This window comes from Clupea harengus, chromosome 20 (assembly GCF_900700415.2).
Source record: "Clupea harengus chromosome 20, Ch_v2.0.2, whole genome shotgun sequence".
NCBI lineage: Eukaryota > Metazoa > Chordata > Actinopteri > Clupeiformes > Clupeidae > Clupea > Clupea harengus.
This window is the reverse complement of record NC_045171.1, coordinates 12,253,887-12,273,748: the sequence shown is the minus strand read 5'-3', so window position 1 is coordinate 12,273,748 and position 19,862 is coordinate 12,253,887. Positions and strand designations below refer to the sequence as shown.

Here is a 19,862-nt window from a genome sequence, read left to right as displayed (position 1 = left end):
CACCTGCTACATCCAGTGACCTTAACCATAAGATTAACATCAGGGAAAGGCAGAGCAAAGACAGATCTCTTCATAAAATGTGTGTAAAACCGCTGTGTTTGACATCAACTGTATCAGTGAAGGTCCTGTTGTGCCTTTCCAAAGCCTTTGGATAAATACATTTAGAAAAGAGTGGCCTTTGATTGAACTCACAAATAAATGTCAAAACAACTTAACTGACCTGATTGTTACAATATAATGTAATGGTTGTCTCTCAACACGTAGCTGTGCAACAAAAGGAAAAATTGAATTATCATCTTAGCAACAGTCAACCAGGGGAAGGACAATGATAGCCATTAGGAGACACTTATTCCTTTGAGATCTGAGAGACATAGGACAGAGAAAGAGAGAGGAGAAGAAAACCTGCTGCAGAGATGGAGAGGACGCCTGTCATGAGGTGTGGGAACAGAGTTCATGTTAATCATTGACAAATCCCTCCTTACGTTCATAGCGTTCCGAAGACCATACCAGAGAGACAGAGGAAGCGACACAGAGTGTTTGTGTGTGAGAGAGAGAGAGAATGTGTGTGTGTCTTTGCAACAGAGAGAAGGCAGATAGAGAAGCAAAGCAGTCAGAGGAATATTGAAATTGCCTTCGGCATAGCCCTCACTCAGGTGCTTTCAGCAGGGTTGTCCTATTCCATGTAGTCTGTCTTCACACTTGCAGATGTGACAATTTGGTTGTGAGCTTTTTTGCCAAAGATTTCTGAGCATGGCTACTGCCCGGGTTTCAGTCTCTGTCCCCGAAGTCTCTCTTCTTCTATTTGCTTACCTCTCAGTGAGTTTTTGGGACCGAGCTGGGTGTTCTTCTAGGGATGGACTGAAACAGTGGCAGAGGTCTCCGGCTATTTCCAGCCAGCAAAACAAGAGCCTCTACCTACATGGAACCTTCCCCTCTAACTTCCTCTGGGGAGTGGGGACCTCTGCCTATCAGACTGAGGGCTCCTGGGACCAGGGTGGGAAGGGACCCTCCATCTGGGACCACTTTACCCACACAGGGACAGCAGATACCACAAGTGACAGTTATGCCCGATGGGAAGAGGACATGAAGGCGGTCAAATACCTGGGAACTCAAACGTATGCCTTCTCTCTCTCCTGGCCACGTCTCTTTCCCAATGGTATCGGGGACCCCAACGCAGAGGCGGTGACCCACTACCAGGACATGATAAGAAGGCTTCAAGCCGAGGGCATCAAGCCAGTGGTGACCCTTTACCACTGGGACCTGCCGCTGGTCCTGCAGGAGCTCTATGGGGGCTGGAAGAACGACAGCGTTGTGGAGGCTTTTGTGGATTATGCTACATTCTGCTTCCAGATGTTTGGAGGCTCTGTGAAGTACTGGCTCACCATGCATAACCCTTATCTGATAGCAGTGCAAGGCTACGACACTGGGGTTCATGCACCAGGGGAAAGCCACGACCCCACTGCCTCCTTTGTCGTTGGTCACAACCTCATTAGGGTGAGTGAGGGGTAAAGAGTCAAGTATGAATCGGGGGAGTCAGCATTCACAATGAATGTTTTAAGTAGGGGTGATAAGAAAGATGCAATGTTTAGATTAATAAATGTTTTAGTAGAACGATTAGTTATTAGCCTCTTACTGCCAAAGTATCATTAACATTAATATATATTAGAGAACTTTGTCTATAGTCCTAAAGGGTTTATTTTCACAGTGTAAAATATATTTGTCTCTTCAGTCATCTCAAGAGATCACTCATTTTAGTTAGTAGATATAACAAATGGATTATTTAGTAACTGACAGCCAGTGCAAGTAGCAAAAATGTGTACATTCTGTCAGGTCTTGTTGGGACAAGCTGATTTGATTGAATTTACAGTTTCTGCAGGAAATGTATCATTTCATAACAGCTCTTCCATTTCATACCCATGCCTAACCTTGTTGCCCTTTCTGAACAGCTGGGTTGTTTGCGTGTGGGATTGATATTTAATGAAAGATTAATCACTGCTAATGTGACTGAAACACGAGTGTGATGGACTTGTCTCAGGTCAGAGTCCACATATATCAGTGAGTCTGCAAGCATGGCCATTACCGGAGGACAGTAGGGGTTGTTAATTAATAATATTCACCACTCAGGTCACATTGCACAACACAGTGTGTTTTTTACACGTGTATCCAAGGAGCTGTTGAAATCTCTAGCCTTCGTGCATATCCATTTAGGCATATCCCTTTGAATTTTTCAGAAAGACATTCAATAGGTACTGAGGTATTAACATGTTTGTGTAAATCATTGTATTAGGTTGATCTTCAGAGACTAGTTTATATGCTGTCTTCAGTGCACATATAAATGCAGATAAATGCTAAAATACTTATGATACTCAATTTAATTTGATACCTGAGCCATAAATGCATCATGTTATATATCCATGACCGGTCTGGTTCTTTACATTTTCGTTTGCCAAATGGCTATATCATCTGAGTAACTTGAAGTTGTACTTTTCTATCTTTAGGCTCATGCTAAAGTTTGGCATGTGTACAACACCCATTTCCGTCCTCACCAAAATGGCCAGGTTTCTCTAACACTTGGATCCCACTGGGTAGAGCCGTTCAATGGCCAGTCCACACCTGCCAACGTTGAACTCTGCCAAAAATCCATGGAGGCTGTAATCGGGTGGTTTGCGGATCCTATTCACGGCACTGGGGACTACCCAACGTCCTTGAAAGACTCAAACCAAGGGCTCATCCCAGAGTTTTCCCCAGAGGAGAGAGCCTTTGTCAGAGGTACAGCAGATTTCCTCTCCCTGGCTTTTGGACCAGACACTCTCCGCATGGGACAGCACCTGCCTCTGTATGGTCAGTTGTTGTTGATGGATTTGAGGAAAGTTCTGGGCTGGATTCAGCTGGAGTATGACAACCCAGCGGTGCTGGTGGCTGAAAGTGGCTGGTTTACTGATGCAACGGTGAGAGAAGAAGACACTCTGGCCATATATGTCATGAAGAGATTGTTAGGCCAGGTGCTTGAAGGTGAGGAGAGTTTATTGTATGGATGTGTCCATGTGCCATCACTACACATTGTTGCATGACTGCCTTTCAAGTTGTACTAATTTTCTTTATTCCTTTTCAGCTGTGGTGTATGATAGTGCACGGGTCTTTGGATATACTGCATGGTCTCTGGTAGATGGATTTGAGTGGAATTTTGGGTACAGTGTGAGGAGAGGTTTGTTTTATGTGGACTTCAATGACACTGACCGGAACAGAATCCCCAAAACCTCTGCAAAGTTCTACAGGCAGGTTGTTATGAACAGTGGCTTCAATGAGATCTCTGAGAGTATTAATGGACAATTCCCCTGTGATTTCCAGTGGGGAGTGGCAGACCCTGTCCTACATGTAAGTACAAATGTGAGGGAATACATTTTTGCTAGAAAATATTTGTTCTTTGCAAGTGTGTTCTACAAAGAACTTGATGAAAGTGAGATACTTTTATGAAACTCTATCTTAATATGAATCTATAATGGTAAATTTGGACATTCTTGGCACTGCCATCCTATTGGTCCGCAACAGAGTTTTCATGGGGAAATGCACTGAATATTTGTCTGCTCATACCAGGTTAGAAATTCACAGCCTTTTCTCCCCGTTGCATACCCACAGGTTCGTCTCCACCCATACTCCGCTCAGTTCACTGACCCCAATCTCTATCGCTGGAACGTCTCAGATCCTAACAATCTACACAGAGTTTCTGGGGTAACCCTCCGCACACGTGGCGCTCAGTGCACTGACTTCCTGTCCATTCGACGCCACCTACATCTCCTTGAGGCAACACGGGCCACACATTATCGCTTTGCTGTGGATTGGTCCCACCTTATCCCTGATGGAGATCCTGTACACGTGGACCAAGAGGCGCTTAGATACTACCGCTGTTTTCTCATAGAGCTTCACAAACTAGGCGTCAAAGCAGTAGTCACACTCTACCACTCCAGCCATAGGTCACCATCACTGGGCCTGCCTAAGCCACTGCAGGCTGCTGGAGGCTGGCTCAATTATAGTACGGTAGAAGCTTTTGAGGCCTACGCAACTTTTTGCTTTCAAGAGCTTAGCCCTTGGGTCCACACGTGGATCACCATCAATGAGCCCAATCGGCTAGCTGAACTGTACAATGGAAGCACAGAAAAGCACTTAAGGGCAGCTCACCATCTTCTCCTGGCACATGCCCAGGTGTGGCATGTTTACAATGACCAGTATCGCCCCCAACACGGTGCACAGGTCACCTTTACTCTGCATGCTGATTGGGTGGAGCCAGCAAACCCGTTTCTAGAGAGCCACAAGGCTGCCACTGAGCGCCTCCTGTTATTTGAGCTTGGACGGTTCCTAGATCCCTTCTTGGCCAATGGAGGAGGGGAGTACCCTGAACAAGTGCGGGGGTACCTGGAGGAAAAAGTCCACACCTCCCGTGAGGCTGGATCCTCTCCTTTGCCACACTTTACAGAACAGGAGAGGAAGAAGATCTGTGGAGCCTTAGACTTTATTGCTCTCAATCACTTCACCACACGCCTGGTCTCTCCTATAAACTCTCTAATCCCAAATGCCCAGCCTGGATCGAATCAACACCATCGCCCCATTCATGGCTGCTCCTTCCTCCATGACCCCAATTGGCACGTCTCTTACCTGGGACAGGCTGTGGTGCCGTGGGGCCTTCGAAAGGTCCTGAATTGGGTGAGTTGTCGCTATGGAAATGCACGGCCCATTGTTGTCATGGCTTCAGGGGTGGATGACCAGGCCTCCCATGATGACAACTTGAGACAAACCTACATTAGGGAGTACCTGCAAGAGGCACTTAAAGGTTAGTAGAGCTGTTTCAGACTGCTTTAAATACATTATGATGAGACAAGGTGAGATACTCATTACATATTATTTTGGATATTTCACTTCATATACTCATCATAAATTAAATACTTCACACACTGTACAGTCTCCTGAAGTAACAGATGTCTGAAGCAATGATAAAATTATACCATCTTTGTCTCACATCTATATTCAAATATGAACAGCTGTTCTGGAGTTATTCACTTCATACAAGATTTTTTATATCACATCTTATTGCATACAAGAAAAGTCCGTTAAGTATCATATAATCATAATCTTATGGTTCAGTGTGCATGTCATATATCTATTCATCAACCATCATGTGCATGGTCAATGGTCACTGTAACCGATCACTAAACACGCCACAAAGGTCTTATCATATGTTTCTGCTCTTAAACATTGGTTTATGAAGGACCTTTGAGATCATAAATGTGAATGGAGAACCTTGTGGGGGCTGAGGATAATGCAATTTCATAACAGTGTTTTTTACTGATAGTGTGCTTGTACACGTTGCGCCCTCATGGTAACCGATTACCAGGTTTGTGGGCGTCATAAGATGAATCACAGTGACGTGATAGGTGTTTGTGGTGTGATATTTACTCTTACGCTGAACACACACTTGAGATCATTTTGACGTGCTTTGTTTGCGGTGCAGACAGACCTTTTTGTATTAACAGTCCACATTTTTGTGTCCGTCTTTGTGAAAATCAATTTTGACATCACTGACATACTATTCAAATATTGATTCAATACAAATAACATCTGTGTCATTTATTTTGGTTAAATCAGTTTCAGTGAACCATGCTCTTCAACAATACAGAACTGGCCATGTTTTCAGGAGATGAATGCCTTTGTTATGAGGCTGCTCAGAATTGTCAAGGGAGCAACCGCTATCGCAGTTATACATCTATATGCTCGGTGGCTCAGCATCTGTCTAACTGTAAACATGAAAACAGTCTTCTCCTTCTGTGCCCTTGAACTCATTTTCACTCATTCCATTTTCTTACAGCTCGTGAGCTGGATGGTGTTGACCTCAGAGGATTTTATGTCTGGAATCTTCAAGATCGTCACACGTTTCACTTTGGCCTGTTTGCTCCCATACACTACCAGTCACATCCTAAGGGCTCCGTCAAGGCATACCGGGAGATCGTCTCCCGTGGTGGGTTCCCATCTGGGGACAGAGACACACTAAAGTCCTGTCAGTTGCCTGCAGCCCAGGCCAGCTGCACATTCTGCACAAAGATTGCAGAGAACAAACCACTGTTGTTCTTTGGCATTTGCATTTTTATCAGCACCACTGTTCTCGCTGGAGTTTTAGTTGGCCTCCTCAGGAGAAAAGTGAGCATGGGGAGAGGACGTGTGGTGCGTCCCACAAGCCCTCCACGAATCACAAGGCAGCACTGGGAGAGATTTGCCATGCAGCGGGTGGTGCAGAGAATGTGAGAGACAGACTGTATTTGCACAGCCGTCTTGCATAGCCCTTTGCATGCTGATGAATGGATTTGATATAGTCTACGGTCCGTTCATTTTGGTGACAGGCATTTGTGCCCACGCATTGCTGTCTGATGTAAATTACCTGTGTTCTAACTATATGCATGGCACTTTCTCTTACATGTTATTAGATAAACTGAGATTGCATAGTGTTTTTATGAAATTGATACCTCATAGTTAGCTATTTTGTGTGAGAAAGTAGGAAAGTGTGGTCTTTAGACTGTGGTGTTTATTATACTAGCAGTCATCTGTCAAATGAGAGGGCTGATTTGCCTTGTATGAAATTTCAGTGGCAATTGGCTGTTTGGGGGGAAAAAAGCAAGTAAGAAAACACAGTGTTGTATAGTTGCACATACTTTGTTTCCAACACTGCACTTACTTGTTTTAGCATCAATGGTGTGTCATTGGTTTTCCAGTCTGGGTTATGTTTTTTTATTGAAATTACATAGAGCCACCATTCATCTCACCTGTTTACAATAATTACTGTTTACTTGTAAATATCTTTTATGTGATTTCTAACACTGTTGTACTTTAAGCTATGAAACATATTCATAACGCCATTTCATTGCTCCTTTTGAGTGAGACATTGTGTTATTCTTCATAAACTAGTGTTAAAACTGTTGTTGTTCATCTCTGATGCAGTCAGGCCCCCTGCTGGAAAATCTAAAATACAACACAACAATAATATCTGCCTGTGCCCTCTGTTTCTCAATGCCCTCCTACACTCTCTGAAGAAATACCATGGTGTATAGTTCGATCTCCAAAGAACCATTAAACAGATTGTTATAGGTAGATCTTGTGTGAGCTTCCTTTAAAGTAGGACTATATCTGAGACGACTCAGTGGAGCACATGATCAACATCATTAAGACATAAGATTCAGTGTGTGGACTCTGGTTTGTTGCTATTTTGGAAATAATCCTAGACCATATTGTGATAATCTGTGAAAACATCACAGATCAACCATGTATTTCAAACGTTGCTTGCTTAGATCATATGAGCCTCGCTGGTCACCGCAAGGGCAAATAAGATGAGAATACATATACAGCCCATCCTGATTTTCATTTTGAAGATAAGATATGTGAATATATGTCAAAACACAATTTTCCATGTGCAAGTGAAGACAATTTAAAGCGAAACTGGCAGGAAACTCTGGAATAACTTCGTACACCAATGATAAAATTGAAGGTTCCCAATTTCAACTATGGAGGGGAGGTACCAGAGTCCGTTTCTCTGAAAGATGTTACCATGTCACACCCATTACAATAGATGGCGCTGTTTATTTTTGCTTCAATTGAGGTTCTTACACAACGAAACCAATGAAGAAGTGGTCGTATCACAGGGGTGCAAAACGTAAAAATCCTGCATCTTCGGTAATTTTACGGTGACAGACACAAGGGGTGACAGACACTAGGATAGAGATAAAGTGAGAGGTGGGGTCCTCCTAGCCTGTCACCTAAACGTATTTTCAGACTGAATCCCAACGAGGCCCTACTCGCGGACTCTGTTCTAATTTCACCCATCAAATACGCGGCGGCATCATGGCCTACATCGCTGTCCAAAGGATAAAACGGGAATTTAAGGAGGTTCTGAAAAGCGAAGAGGTAAGGTAGTAATTGCATCTCGTGGACCACAAGCTCCGTAAGCTTACTTGGCCATGAGCCATGCTTGATAGTCTTCAAAATAAACGCTATTCTGTGAAATGTTTGTTGGCTAGGTGGCTAGATAGCTAGGTAGCGCTTCCGAAAAGCTGATCATTTTCAACTTGCACATTGTAGCCAAAAGTGTATTTAACCTTACTGTCGTAGTGTTACAATGTTGCAAGGTACGTGAGGTCACAAAGGTCAAAAGTATGCATAACTTGCTAGTATTGGTTGAATTTCGTCATGTTCGCTGCAGAAAAGGCAGACAACTTCATGTTAGGACTAGTAGAACAACATTGACATTAGCTTGTTATGCTAAGGCCCAACGATAAGTTAAAGCAATAACATCTCTACCTGGCTAGCTAACAATGCATGATGACTAGTATCTCACCGGTGTTGAGTTACTGTGTTGAAAAGATTGGTTGCTAACGTTGTTCGCAGTACTTTCAAGGAACGGACCCGTAGTCTAGCCTGCGTTGAGTTGTCATTGCTAATAATAGTAATTTCACAGGTTGATAACATTTTAGCGAGAGCCGTCCAGTATCGTCTTAAAGTGATAGAATATAGATAGATTACAGTGTTCGTTGGAATTCCACTCGGGTAGCACACAAACTGGAGTTCTGTTTCTGCTCTTTCTGAAAAGTCATGATTTTCGTGCTTGACAATCGGGGGACCCTGCCCCTTAAATTACACAACAGGTAGCTGTCTGATTGTGCTTTTATTGACAAGGAATTATATTTAATCACAGTTATTGACGGGAAAGCTTATCACCCAGGTTCAGTAAATTAATTGCTCAAGACATGGTGGGTGAATGTGGCCCAGTCCTGTTGAAAAAGCATTTACTTGACTATAACTTAGAGGTTCCCACTTAGATTTGTACTTATTTGGCATAGTACAGACTGCTGCATTGTTGTCATTTCAACTTTTTTCTCTTCTTGCTCACTTCACAATATTGCACTTCTGCATTTCTTTTCTCGCCCTGGATAGACGAGTAAAAACCAGATCAAGGTGGACCTAGTGGATGAGAACTTCACAGAACTAAAGGGAGAGATAGCAGGACCCCCAGACACACCATATGAGGGTAAAGGGATCTCAGTTTGCTTATTCTGTTAAAAAAGACGCTACTCTGAAGCAATCAGGAACGTTATCATTTATGTCCTGGATACTGATTTAATGTGTATTAAATGTTACTGTTACAATGTACCAATATTAATGCATTGTTCTTTGTCTGGTCCAACCCTTTCTTTCTCTCCCTACTTTTCCTCCAGGAGGTAGATTTCAGTTAGAAATCAAAATTCCAGAAACATATCCATTCAACCCACCAAAGGTAGGCTTGCCTAGTTTGCCTGTGGTGTGTGGTTTGTCCTGTTTGACCTGATTTACAGATGTAAACTTGCGCAAGGGATTTAGCCTCAACACAGCTGAAATAGGACTTGCATTGCTACATCCAAGTTAACCTCTAAATGTTTGTTTATATGAAGTAATGAAATTATGAACGTTGGCTTCGCTTGTCCCCTCCACTTACTTAGGTGCGATTTATCACAAAAATCTGGCATCCCAACATCAGCTCTGTCACTGGTGCTATATGCCTGGACATCCTCAAAGACCAGTGGTGAGTGGACACTTACCTCCCACATATTTAACCAAATCTAATTTACATGTTGTGATGTTTTGATGTCACAGAAACAGCTGATTGCGGAGGCTGACAGTGTTTGTCCGTCCTGTTGGCTAGTTAGAAGTAATTAAGAGGGCCTTTATGTTGTTGTTTGGCTACAGGGCGGCAGCCATGACCCTGCGGACAGTGCTGCTGTCGTTACAGGCTTTACTGGCAGCAGCGGAGCCGGACGACCCACAGGACGCTGTGGTTGCCCATCAGGTTAGTTGCCTATGACTTGGGTCATTTACACAGTTCAGTGGGATTGGCCTATGTGGTAGAATCTGTGGTAAACAAAACAATTTGTATGTATGGAGTACATTGAAAATTAGAATATTTTTTTCTTGTCCTCATTACCTTGTGTGATTTCACACATACACTCCAAAGGTGGTGCAGTTTGTGTTATGATTATTCTGCTTGTGATGGCTGACGTATGGGCATGTCAGTTTTTATGACCGGTTGTCTTGCTTTTCTCCTTTTCCCCCAGTATAAGCAGAACCCAGAGATGTACAAACAGACGGCTCGGCTTTGGTCGCACGTATACGGCGGTGCTCCCATCTCCAGTTCAGAATACACACGCAAAATAGACAAACTCTGTGCAATGGGCTTTGACAAAGTGAGTGTTTGCCAAACAGTTTGGAGAAATCGGAGACTAATTTGAGTTCAGCCAAGGTGTGTTTAGTTGTTTTATAATAGTGTTTGTAATAAGTGAGCTGATTTGGAGATTTGCTTGTTCTCTCTCTTGCAGAATGCAGTAATAGTGGCGCTGTCATCGAAATCCTGGGATGTTGAGACGGCAACAGAGCTCCTGCTCAGCAACTGATTCCAATCTGAGAGTCCACCTGCCTGCACCTACCCTACGACTACCATCCTCCTCATTTCCTCAATTCTCTCGTCTTACCATCTGCAAGTCTCTCTCTCTCTCTCTCTCTCGCGCACTCACTCACTCATACACACGGACATTCTGTCGCTTTCCTCTGTCGGTACCCTTCATCAGGTCCCAAGACAAAAGCCCTTACATCTTCACGTCCATCTTGCAGTGTCAACCTATTCAGTCTTTCTCTCTCTCTCTCTCTCTCACACACACACACACTCTCACACACACACACACACACACACACACACACACACACACACACACACACACACACACACACACCAGTACACATTTTCCAGTGATCAACTTCTCTGGACTCTTGAGTTCTCCTCTTTTCCCTGTTTCTTCTCTCACCACATACCCACTTATGGGCATTTGAAATCTGTTTTTCCATACTAGATCTGTCTTCACTTTTCTCACACACACACACTCACACACACTCACACTCAAATGCGCAGTCTCTTCCCTTTTCCATTTTTCCTTGTTTTACCTGGACTGGCCATTGCCTTTTGTTTTCTTTTGAGATCCTTCCTTTCCAATGTGCAGCTTTTCTCTTCAGTTCTTTTGTCTTTTTTGCTCCATTCCAACCACACTCTCCTCTTACCTTTGTGTTGTCCGGTGACTCTTCACCAGGCGTTTTTTAAACAGGTTGCTCTTCCTCTCAACCTCCTGTCCCTACCTCTTTTATGCACAATCATCCATATCTACCCCAACACCCCCCTTTTTTTATTTGGAAGACATTCGGACTCCCACTTTTAAGCTAACAGATAATGTAAAGAATTGATATCCATCATCCCCACTGTTCATCAACAGAATAGCCTGAACCAACCAAGACTGGATTATTAAAGAAAAAAAAGAGACAGTAATGATGCCACTCCCACAGAACTATGTCTTGAGAAATGACATGAGAGAAAAAAAATCATCTGTAAATAATGCTATTAAAGTCTGTATAAATGAAAACAAGGACATGTGGGAAATCATTGGTTAAAATAGCTCATGTATATCTGTTCAGTTTTCTTGTGTTTGGGCAGCATTGTTTACAAGAGACTTTGTGTCAAAGCAGCTTATCGGAGTTCTTGAGCATGAAATGCTTAAGAACCAGTGAATGGAGGATAAAACTAAATGGACTTAATGAAACCTTCTGAAGAAACCAACTGGGGAGAGGGGTGGGGGGCTGCTCTCCCAGAACCTTTCTAGTAGTAGTATGAACATTGCAAATAAGCGAGGATGCCAAATGATGCTCCCTTGCCACTATTTAACGATGGTCGTAGTGCTACAAGGTTAATGACCCCAGATCTACAGACTGAAAAAAGCTGTGTGAATTGAGGGCAGCATAATTAGGGAAGACCCAAAACGGTTGCTTTTGGTTTCATTTAATTCATTTACTGTCATCGTTATCATAAAATGGTATGTATATGAAATATACATAAATATTTTAGAGAATGACAACTGCATACATTGTGTTTGTTTCTCTCTTTCTGTGGAATCTGTGTGTGCATTCTAAAGTGTTGGTGGCGTTCTCAGTTAAAACTAGAGTAAGGCTAATTTGGTGTAGCGCGGGGAAATTAAATTCCAGTGGGAATTTCTTGTGCAGCTGAGCCTGAGAAAGTAGAACAAGCAAATTAATGAAGATCAGAGAGTTTTGTGTGTGTGCGTGTGAGTGAGAGGGTGTGTGTGCGTGCGCGAGAGCAAGTGCAAGCATGAAAGAGATTGGACGTGTTGCAATTTTGTACAATGTCTTGATAGGCAAAAATATGCTTTTAATTGAGGGAGGATAAAAATCATTGACCTGAGAGTCCTTTATTTCTGTTCTCATTTTGTTTGTAGGGGAAAGAGGAGCATGAAGACATGGAAAGTGCATATGCAGTTATTCATCTGTGCACTAATTCAAGGAAACCAGTAGCAGATGGTTGCACGGGGGTGCATGTTGCGATTGAAACGCTTCCATAAGTCATTCCCACCCTTCCCCTGACAAGAGAAAGATCACGCTAGTGTGGGACAAGTGCCTTACAAATGTAAAATCCGCTGTTGTCACAACACATAATCGTCTTTCAGATGTACTATTTACAAATCAGCTTTAGATTCAGCAGAAAGACACAGGTGTGCAGAGGGAATTAACAGACTGCTCCGCCGAGGGTTAACAGGTTCATAATTGTCTTTCCATGATGGCAGGATTGCCAAGGGACCGAGAGAGAGGGGGATGCAGTAGGAGGGGCAAAGCTCCAGAGATTTCCCAGTGTACGCATGTCGCTATCCCACGCTGATAAAACACCTGCTATCATGCTACAGCCCAGCTGGGCTTCGAGTTACATACCGACACCTAGGGCAACCAAAGCCCGTTTTGTACCTTTCCTTTTTGGTGATGAGTATCTCTGGAGCAGCGCTCGAACAGGTTTTAATCTCAGTGGTAACGGCGAGATTGGGAACTATTTGGGGAAGCCCGACCACGCCTTTAGTCTCCCTTTGCATTTTCAAGTGAGGCAGCCAATTAGTACTACAGAAGGTGTCATATTTTCTTGTTGCCAAAACGAAATTATTTATTTGATTCCAAACACTTCTCAACACTCGTGAGGTCTTGTCAACCTTCCATCTGTACTGTATGCAGTTCTCTGCCGATTTCAGTCATAAATATAAACAAAAAAAATACAAAGGAATAAGATGGATATAATGTCATGGAATATTAGGAATTTATGTTCTCATTTTGTCTTAATTTCAATATTGAGAATTTATTTGTATATAAAATATGTTGTTTTTTATTCTGGGGATATAAATAGACACCATGTTACTGTATACTGTATGTTTGAGAGAACTTCGTCATCAGACATTGATTCAATAGACAATGATGCATTTGTTTTTCTGAAAACCCCTTTATAATTTAGTTTTGTTGGGTGACAATACTTGGCTGCAGTGCTGGATAGCCATGCAGGTAAAGTGTGACCTCTTATGAACCATCTGTTCCCCATACAATAGAAGATATCACGTTCAAGTGTACTTACAGGTAGGAGTTATTTAAGCATTGCCGAGGCATCGCGAATATTTATCACGTGGAACCTGGTTTTCTTTACACCACCAGGGATCCAAATGGCTTGACAGTAAAATATGGCTTTTCTGACATCATTAGTGTCATTGACTGATCTGTTCATCTCTTCTATTACCTTCTTCCCCGATGCAGTGAGCCCACCTGCCAAGCGCCTGACTGACAGCTGAATAGCCGCAGTGTTCGATGAGGCGATGTGGTTCAAGGGCGTCTAGTTTCCTCCGGTGATATGTGATAGCCTGGACTCCTGTTTCTGTGTCTGCCCCCAGCTTGGCTGTACCAACTGCAAAGCGTTAAAAACGGCCGATGTGAGCGCGCGGACACAGGCAAACGGAAACCGCTCCTCGGGATTTAGGAGGGAATTGAGTTTAATTGGGGTTGAATGCGCAGCATGTAGTTCAGCTGGTATCAGGGGAATCTGCAAACAGCTCCGTAGGTTTTAAAATTCTGATTGACGAGTGGTTTTATCAAAACAAATAATGCAAAGGATAGTTTTGAACATTTATTGTGCCATTGTTATGATGGAAGGTAAGTCAAGATACAAACTAGCCTGTGAGTCCCCCAGTCCTCTTGGTCACTGTTGGCCTTCTTTGTTTGCATGCTAATTTATTAATCATAAAGTGTTTGAAAACGAATATAAAAAAAATTAGACATAATGTTTTAAAATCTGCTCTTGGCCCTGTTTGGTGTATGGGCTATACGTGATGCTTTTGTATCCAGTGGGATAGGCTTGAAATGTTGGCAAGATGTGATGTAGTATGTGATACGATGTTGGTGTGATGTAAAACGTTTTATTTAGTATACTGTTATAATATGATTTCTTGGCACATTGAAAAAATAAACAGGCACAGGCCTATTACCCTCAAAACATCCAGACACAGTCGTGTCTTGAAATGTACATTTAGCAGATTTTCTTCTGTCTGCGTTTTGAACACATTTGTTTACAAGACCTGAAAAAGTAAACAAATGGAATAAACATCTGTAACATAAGAAGATGCATTATAATTACACTGAAAAAAATTGGCTACATGATAAACATACCTATCGAATCAATTGTATGTGCCTACAACCGAAATTGGATCCTTAAGTGGGGCACTACCTCTTGTGTTGGCCTATCCCCGAAACTAAGCAGACATATATGACAAAGCCTGGTTTATTGTCAAGTTCATGTATTACTTATGGGCCATTATCGTAAGCTCCCTTTCATTTTTAATCAGGCTTTCTGAAAATAAGTATTTCTGAATGCTTTCCTCACACACAGTGGCAAGTTCTGCAAAGGGCTGGTACGCTCAAAAGCTGATGAGTGACTTGATGGAGAACTACTCCAATGCTCTGCGCCCAGTGGAAGACACTGACAAGCCACTTAACGTCACCTTGCAGATTACCTTGTCCCAAATCAAGGACATGGTGAGTCAATGCAATCCAGCATGCTCATGGTTACGTTTTTTGTTTTTGTATTATTTTTTGACAATTTGTTTGTTTGTTTACTTTTCTGTTTCTGTTCTTCTGTATCTGTGTGATAAAACTATACAAAAATAAAGTGTAAAAAAAACCCAGACATGGTGAGTCATGGTGGTACTAGATCACCACCATCACAGTGTTATAGACCTCACAGTCTCTCTCTTTGGCATGGTGAGTGAAATTAGATCACAGACTGTCATAGGTGTTGACAAAGCACTGCTTTTGATAACGCTCTCTGACCTCTTGACCTCTCCTCCTTCAGGTCAGTCCATCATTGTTCCATCACACTCTCCTCTTCACTCTTCTCTCCCCCCTCCTCTTTTTAGGCCCTCTGATTTTCTGATTTAACTATGCTATGCTGTCACACAGACACCCTCATTAGGTATGTGTGTGCATACTCAGGTAGCTTGACCTTCCTTGTGTGTGTCTGTGTGTGTGTTTGTATGTGTCCTGTTACGCAGGGTGGCAGAGGGGGGGGTGTGTTAATGACTGTCCCTCTCTGCTTGACCTTGCTAAGCCTTGTGCCTCTGACAGTGATATGCCCCCCCCCCCCCCCCCAGTCTGTCTGTCCACCTAATATGAACGACCTGGTCTGAGTTTCAGTCTTGTTTGTCTGACCTCATACTGAGACTTCGATTACGTAAAAGATTAAGATTAACTTTCTGTGTGTGTGTTCCTTCGACACAAGGGAAGCAGGCCACTTGATACACTTGTACAGTATCTATTAGACTTTGAGATAACAGAAGATAGTCACGCTTGCAACGATTCCCACAAACCTATTTATATGTTACAGACGGTAGTTCTCACTGGTATTCTGTGTGTGTGTCCCTTCGACACAAGGGAAGCAGGCCACTTGATACACTTGTACAGTATCTATTAGACTTTGAGTTAACAGAAGACAGTCACGCCTGCAACGATTCCCACAAACCTATATCTATGTTACAGACTGTAGTTCTCACTGGTATTCTGTTCTCTGTCTATCTCCTCCCTCTCTCTCTCTCTCTCTCTCTCTCTCTCTCTCACTCGCCCTTTCCCTCTTTTCGTGAAGGATGAAAGGAACCAGGTGCTAATAGCGTACTTGTGGATCAGACAGACGTGGCATGATGCATACCTGAAGTGGGACAAAGAGAAGTATGATGGTCTGGAGGTCATCCGCATTCCTAGCAATATGGTGTGGAGGCCCGACATCGTCCTCTATAACAAGTACGCCCGTACGTTCAGATGTAGTGAATTGCTCTCACTCCCAGTTTTTTGCTCACTTTGTGTCTCTGTCTCTCTCCATCTCTCTCTCTCAAACACACACACACATACTTTTCAAATTGTTTGAATAAACAAATGCAAGAACTAACACCCTTTTCTCTGTAATTGCTGTTTAATAAGTCTGATTAATATGTTTTACCCCTCCAACTTTTCAATGATGCGTAACAAACAGTAATAAGCCATTCTATTACTATCGAGATTCTATAAATGCAAGAATATATTGGCTACAAATATACCCCCTCACGCACAAACACACCATATTACACTCTCTTCCTCCTACATAAGAAATGACAGCCTTTCCCTCCTACCTATATTTAAACCATGTTAAATCCAGGTTTCTCTTCAGAAGTCAATAGAAACATCACAGCATTTCAGTGCATTACAAATGAAAAGACAGTAGACATGGCTTGAAAAGATATGTGTGTGTACCAAACCAGATGACTTGTTTACAGTCATCACCTTTATCATCCTTATTGTTATTTTTGTCTGCTTAGCTACTCTGTTTAAGTGGTCTAGCCAGCTCTGTTGTCTAACCGGTCACACACGCACACACGCACACACACACACACACACACACACACACACACGCACACACACACGCACACACGCACATGCACACTCATACATGCATAAATATCTTTGCTCTGGCTGTAACAGATAAGCTGGCCCCCAGCCTGGAACAGAATGGAATCTATGCTGGACATCACCCCCACAGGCTTTCACTTACCCTCTGGTTCTGTCTGTCTCCAGGGCAGATGATGGGGACTCTGGGCCTGTGGATACCAATGTGGAGCTGAGATACAATGGGATGATCGTCTGGGATCAACCGGCCATCACTAAGAGCTCCTGTGTAGTGGACGTGGCTTACTTTCCCTTTGACCACCAGCAATGCAAACTGACCTTTGGGTCATGGACTTACAATGGAAACCAAGTGATGACACAGACTCTCAAACATCTCTGTACAAATGTATACATTAACTGGAGTTTACATGTTTAGGTCAGATGAACAGACAAAAAACTTGCAGTTAAGAAGTAAAATTATTGTGGAGTTCTATTTAATAGATCACAACATATTACAGTACCCAGCATCACAATCCTTAAAAACTGAAATGAAATCACATCAAAATGTTATGATAATATTGTGTTGGGGAATAACTAGTGTTTGCAGTCCCTACTGTGTGGAGTTGAATCAGTTAAAATGGTCAAACACAAGTGTACACATTTTGCACATGCATTTCTTATATGAATAGATATGTGTGTGTGTTGAAAATAATTGCTTTTACATTTCCTGTGAATGGAAATTATTACACCACAATCATTCCAACCACATTTCCAACTTGTTGTAGGTAGACATCACCATGCCGATGGACAGTGCCGACTTGTCGGACTTAGTGGAGAACGTAGAGTGGGAATGCCACGGCATGCCGGCCAAGAAGAACGTGATCATGTACGGCTGCTGCGCGGACCCGTACCCGGACATCACCTACACAGTGCTTCTGCAGCGCCGCTCCGCCTTCTACATCTTCAACCTGCTGCTGCCCTGCTTCCTCATCTCCTTCCTGGCCCCGCTCAGCTTCTACCTCCCCGCAGACTCCGGAGAGAAGGTCTCGCTGGGGGTGACTGTGCTGCTGGCGCTCACAGTCTTCCAGCTCATGGTAGCTGAGAGCATGCCACCATCTGAGAGCGTGCCGCTCATTGGTAGGCGCCGTGTTTAGCGTGTGTCTCTCCGTATTTGATAATTTATATCCAAACACATTAACATGCATGTACACAAGTGTACATTTGGAGTCTAACTGCATTGAGACTTCATTTAAATTTCCCTGTGCAACTGTTTATTACATGTGTTTTCCAACAATATTGTAGCGAGCATACCAGGAAGAATGCGCAGCGAGACAAATCTCAGTTTTAATGCATCTCCTATGCCCCATATCCCGCACAATCTCAAGAGTGCCACTGTATTGGCTACTTGAACACACAAACACACACAAACACACACGGCAAATGGAAGGCAGATCTTTCTTTGACATAACACATAGCCTACACACGGTGCACAGATACGTGAACTAACACAGGGATCGACACAGTGGTATTGCAGAATAACAATTAACTAGACAAACAGGCTCATCGTTCCACACACAGACACTGGACACAAAAGTAAGGCTCCAAACACATAATTCGCAGTTTAGAACTCTAGCTAACAGTTCTACCACTTCTTCTACAGATCAATTAACATTTACACTACACAGAAGCTTCACTACAACATAGCAATTAAGAGTTAGTAAATAACCACCAGTGATTTTAGTGATTCTGTCTCTGATCTGACAGGAATTGAGTGATGTCTTTGGGCAGGCACAAGGACAATTTCCTGGACCTCTCTTAGTTGTGGTTTCTTTCAACAGGGAAGTACTACATTGCAACAATGACTATGATAACTGCATCCACTGCTCTGACCATCTTCATCATGAACATCCACTTCTGTGGAGCTGAAGCCAAGCCTGTTCCTCAGTGGGCCAAAACTCTCATGATAGACTACATGTCAAAGATCTGTTTTGTGTACGAAGTAGGGGAGAACTGCACCTCCCCTAAAGACCAGACCCAGGAGGACCACCACCAGACCCAAATCCGCTACCACAACCGGCTGCACAAGAACCAGAAAAACCACCAGCAGCACAAAACTCGGAACAACCAGTCCTGCCCTCAGTCCAACAGCATACCGAAGGGACCCACAGGTCCAGCAAACCAGAAGGATGGAGGAGGCTACCCAAAGTCCTGCTCTCAACCTCTTCCCAACATCCCTGAGGAGCACAAAGAGCTCTCCAGCCCTAACCCCCAGGTTTCACAGAGTTATGAGGGTTTTGAGTCAAAGAGTTGCCTGAAGGAAGCTCCCCCACCCTGCTGTCCCGAAGAGGAGAAGCACCCCACCTACATGACCATCCACTCCTGTCGATTCTGCTGTCATCACAACAATGGAGACGGGGGGCTACTTCCAGAGGACAGCTCGAAGCTGGTGCGCAACGTGGAATACATCGCCAACTGTTTCCGTGAGCAGCGGGCCACCTGTGTCAAGGTCGCTGAGTGGAAGAAGGTTGCTAAAGTGATGGACAGGTTTTTCATGTGGATATTCTTCGCCATGGTCTTCCTCATGAGTATTATTATCATGGGGAAAACTCCCCAATGAGCAGTCGATACAGTTCACTCAAGGAAAAGCACTGAATGTGTAGTATCCATGAAAGCTTATTTTGTACAAACAAAGCCCCTCACAACATCTAACCTCATGCTTATCTACTTGGTAAGTATACCTTCCTCTTGACCTCTGACACTTGCACCCACTTTACAGAAGTATTAGCTTTCTATGCTTAGAAACTAAAATGGTGCAATGAGGTCCTTTAGAGGATTTGGTTTGTCTTTTTTAAATTGATCTGTATATTATTTGCTATTATCTATTGCCTTAATGTTCTATTGAAATGGTTCTATTGCCTAAATCATATGTTTTATGTTTTGATTGTTTACCTTGAGTGTGTAATAGTGTCTAATAGTAAAAATGATAATATTAACACACTAAAGATTGTCTCATTATAGGCAAATGTAAGGTA

The 19,862-nt window shown here is 43.1% G+C and overlaps 3 protein-coding genes across 3 annotated transcripts; all 3 read left to right on the top strand.

Moving 5' to 3' along the window:
• Positions 1 to 223: 223 nt before the first annotated feature.
• On the top strand, positions 224 to 7,131 carry klb (klotho beta). The gene is made up of 5 exons (XM_031587296.1): positions 224 to 1,494; positions 2,499 to 3,012; positions 3,113 to 3,375; positions 3,637 to 4,825; positions 5,858 to 7,131. The coding sequence occupies exons 1-5, from the start codon at positions 751 to 753 to the stop codon at positions 6,289 to 6,291; spliced, it is 3,144 nt and encodes a 1,047-aa protein (XP_031443156.1). The 5' UTR covers positions 224 to 750; the 3' UTR covers positions 6,292 to 7,131.
• Positions 7,132 to 7,625: 494 nt separating this feature from the next.
• On the top strand, positions 7,626 to 11,471 carry LOC105893084 (ubiquitin-conjugating enzyme E2 K). The gene is made up of 7 exons (XM_012819425.3): positions 7,626 to 7,941; positions 8,968 to 9,061; positions 9,249 to 9,307; positions 9,510 to 9,592; positions 9,757 to 9,856; positions 10,122 to 10,250; positions 10,383 to 11,471. Exons 1-7 carry the CDS (start codon positions 7,879 to 7,881, stop codon positions 10,455 to 10,457), a joined length of 603 nt encoding a protein of 200 aa, XP_012674879.1. The 5' UTR covers positions 7,626 to 7,878; the 3' UTR covers positions 10,458 to 11,471.
• Positions 11,472 to 11,611: 140 nt separating this feature from the next.
• On the top strand, positions 11,612 to 19,583 carry LOC105893003 (neuronal acetylcholine receptor subunit alpha-9-II). The gene is made up of 6 exons (XM_012819341.3): positions 11,612 to 14,076; positions 14,810 to 14,955; positions 16,058 to 16,212; positions 17,020 to 17,200; positions 17,616 to 17,967; positions 18,669 to 19,583. Exons 1-6 carry the CDS (start codon positions 14,028 to 14,030, stop codon positions 19,445 to 19,447), a joined length of 1,662 nt encoding a protein of 553 aa, XP_012674795.2. The 5' UTR covers positions 11,612 to 14,027; the 3' UTR covers positions 19,448 to 19,583.
• The last annotated feature ends 279 nt before the right edge of the window (positions 19,584 to 19,862 follow it).